The 3,487-nt window shown below is 58.7% G+C and overlaps 1 protein-coding gene across 1 annotated transcript in view; it reads left to right on the top strand.

Annotated features, from left to right (window-relative positions):
- The window catches only part of PKD1L1 (polycystin 1 like 1, transient receptor potential channel interacting), a 119,265-nt gene that overhangs the window by 823 nt on the left and 114,955 nt on the right, over window positions 1-3,487 (top strand). Inside the window, exons 2-3 of the mRNA XM_073885040.1 lie at window positions 255-488; window positions 711-880. Of these exons, the coding sequence (XP_073741141.1) occupies window positions 781-880 (100 nt within the window). The 5' untranslated portion in view covers window positions 255-488; window positions 711-780. The remainder of the gene's footprint in view (window positions 1-254; window positions 489-710; window positions 881-3,487) is intronic.

The following is a 3,487-nucleotide window of genomic DNA, read 5'->3' on the forward strand; positions in this document are numbered from 1 at the left end:
AGGTGGAGAGGGGGAGGGGGAGGAGGGAGTGGGCAGGAGAGGGGGAGTAGGAGAGGGGAGAGGTGGGAGGAAGGGGGTAGGAGGGGGGGAGGGCAGACAGGAGGGGGGGAGGAGGGAGAACAGTTAGGACCCAGATGAGGCCATCAGGATGGCAGCCCTACCCCCCAGGTGACCAGAGCGCCCCAGGCATCACTTATGATCCCTTAAAAATCAGTTTAAATACTGACTTAGGGATATTTAATTTTCTTTCGAAGCCGCGGGGAGAAGAGGAGATCCTAGAGGGACTGATCCAGCGAGTGAGTGTGTAGGACAGTCGCTCTTCCAGTGGCAGGAGTGGCGGATGTTTCTCGAACCTGGAAAAGGATTTTGCCGGCGTCCTTTCCTGGCCTCTGCCGGGAATGCAGGGCGCCCCCTCGCTGTCACCGTCACCCACTTTATACGGCGCCTCCCTGGCTGGACCTACACTCTCTGCTGCTCGTTCACACCAGGTCCGTCGGCTCCTCTGAGGGGCGGGTGCCCGTAGGCCTCAATGGGGGGGAGGGCGGAGCTGGGGGCGGGGCGGGGAGTGGGTGGGGGGGAGGGCGGAGCGGGGGGGGGGGGGGGTGGGGGGGGGACACCCCCCCCCCCCCCCCCCCACCTAGCAAGCTCCCGATTGGCCAGTTGGCGGGTGGGCAAGGTGCTAAGGGCCAGGCCCTCTTCTGCTGGGACAGGAGAGCCATCCAGCCGATACAGGCCCATTGTCGGTGCCTGCCACGGTTTGGGGTGCGAGCAGGAGGCCCCATGGGAGCAGTCTGCGGGGGTCCAGGCTGGAGGGTGCTCCTGCGAGTCCTGCCCCTGCTCTTCTTGCTGCAGCCCCTTCCTGGGGTCAGCTCCAGGGAAGGTAAGTCCACATCTACCAACATCTTAGCAGCTCCCCTCACCTTTCCTGCAACACGATTACCGAATTCACCCCCCTCTGAGGCTGTGTGTGCTGGTGGGGGAGGCTTGGGGCATTTAAAGAGGACAATGTGTGCATGCCCGCGTGTGGGGTCTCGGGGAGCAGAACGCACGTGAGGGTAGGAGTAATGTGCCGGGTGCGAGCCCAGCTTAAGCTCCATCTGGGGGCAGGGAGGGGGGAGGGAGTCCCGTCTGTGGTCACAGCAGAACCCGGATCTGCACTGAGGTGGACCGTGTGTGGACCATGCTGCCCTTGTGCACTGGGCATTAAATCCCAAATACGGAATTGGTGGTTAAAAAAAATTCTAAATAGGTGGCTTTTATTCATTGAAATTTAGCAAAAACCACAAGAGGATTGGATGGCTGTATTGGGTACTTTGCCTCCTGGAAGGTTCTCCCAGGGGTTCAGTCCTGGTGCAGGGAAGCTGTGGGGAGAAGTCTCCAGGACAGGTAGGTGACTTCCTGGCAGAGTCGTGGTGGCTCCTCGTGAGGAGCTTCGATGGCCGTTTCTTAAAGCCACTAACTGATTCCATCCGGAGCATCTGTCCTAAAAGCTCCTGTGACACTGTCCCATCTGCTGCAGAGCGGGCCACCCTCTCACCTCCGTGGCACCCCTGCGTCCTCACGCTTCCTGTTCCTGGGGCGGCCTGGCCCACAGCCCCTCACCGGCCGCAGGGGCTCCTGGCACCCAGAATGTTCTGTGTCCCACACTGACCCTTGAAACGTGGCTAACGTGATGGAGACATGAAATCTTACTTATTTTAATGAAACTCAGCCCCAGGCGGCTATGGCGTGTGGGATGGCACAGGGACATTTCTTTCCGTGGGTCATTGCTTGGCTCCTTATTGTGTCCCAGCATATCGGGAGCTTCAAGCCCGGACCCCAGGGCCGGCCCAGGAGGGAACACCCAGGAGCACATTGCCCCACTGCGGGTGCTCACGCCAGCTCGGGGGGTGGTGGAAGTGAGCCTTCATATCCCCCCAGGAAGGTGACAGCTGCAGAGCTTTGGAGAAGGGCTTTGTTTGCCAACTCGGTGGGTATTTGATTGCAATGGATCCTTCCTGTGTGCACAGTTCATTTGAAAGCCTTTCGTGGTAAAGCTGGAAAGTGCAGTTTCCCTGCAGAGAAGAGCCGAAGGGGGCTGGAGGCTCTGGGGAGGCCCGGGGTCGGGTGTGCGGGCCCTGAACCCACCAGGGGCTCCAGGCCCTATATACTCACCTGCCTGATTGTAGGGCCCCAGCAACACTCTAGAAATCACAGGACTGCGAGAAATCTGCCCCAGGAGCTGGCAACCTCCTTAGTCTTCCTCCCGGGACCCTCCCACCCTCCCCGCCTGGGAACCAGCTTCTGCCACCAAACGTGCCCCCATGTGGCACCCTGTCTTCTCCAGGGCCTTGTGCACCCATAAACACTCCTGAGTGGTCTAGTTTTCTAGGGAAAACACGAAATAAGACTTTTGTAACATCCCTATTCAATTCGAACGTCGACATAAAGAATTAAGGAAATTGACAAATAGACAAAACAGAGAGACTTTTATCCCGAGGCTAGCCCCGGGAACGGTGAGCAGTGGTGGGGCGCAGGTGGGAGCAGGGACAGGGCGGCGCCGAGAGGCCATGGTCCCCCGTCAGCCCTCCTCCCTGACGTGGTGTCCGTCCTGAGTGCTGGGGTTTCTCTGACTCTGCCGCCAGACGCCCTCTTCCCCTGGAGCGCTGGCCCGGTTCAGACCGACTCACAGAGACCCCTGCACTTAATAAGAGAAGCTTTCTGTGAAAGTATTAGGGAAGCAAGCTTTTCGGATGGGGACCATGGTATTGGCAGGGTTTCTGCTCCGCCATGTGGGTCGGGTGTCTGGGTATGAGCATTAGCTCCCCCCCGACCACTGTCTTCCAGGGGACGCAAGGGGAAGCCAGCCCGCTGACTGCTGTGGCCAGAGCCCGGACCCAGTGACACCGGGAAGGACCTCGGTCCCGAGGGCCCAGGGATCCCCGAAAGGCTTTTGGGGTGATCTGGAGAGGTGAGCGGCGCTGGTCTCGGGGACTTTGATAAACTGTATTTTAAAGGGTGCACTCAGGACTTTTTCTTTCAAAAGAAATATTCCACGGAGTTAGGCTTAACGTGTTTGTGTATTTGCCCATGTGTGTTTGCCTGTGTGTGTGTGTGATTCTGTGTATCCATCACACAGTGTGTGCTGTGTGTATGGGTGTGTATCCATGTGTGTGTGCAAGTGTCTGGGTGTGTGCTGGCCTGTTTGTGAGTGTGCACATGGGTGTGATTACAAGTGTGTGTGTGTGTCTGTGAGTGTTTGTGTGAAACTGTGCCGTGTGTGCGTGACTCTGACTGCTCGTGGTCCCAAGTTCTTCCTCACAGGACCCACGGTCCCCTTACAGCCACGGGGCTCAGGGGCACAGTCCCTCCCTCGGAAACCACCCAGAGGCACCGGACATCCACGACCTCTGAGGATTCTGTGATGTGTGACTCTTACCCAGGAGGTGGTGCTGGGGTTGATCCTGTTGAAGGACCTTAGCAGGGGGCATTCCCGGGGCACAGACTC

Source organism: Callorhinus ursinus, unplaced genomic scaffold, assembly GCF_003265705.2.
Source record: "Callorhinus ursinus isolate GAN/ISIS: 27379988/994484 unplaced genomic scaffold, GSC_fseal_2.0 scaffold60, whole genome shotgun sequence".
Classification (NCBI taxonomy): Eukaryota; Metazoa; Chordata; class Mammalia; order Carnivora; family Otariidae; genus Callorhinus; species Callorhinus ursinus.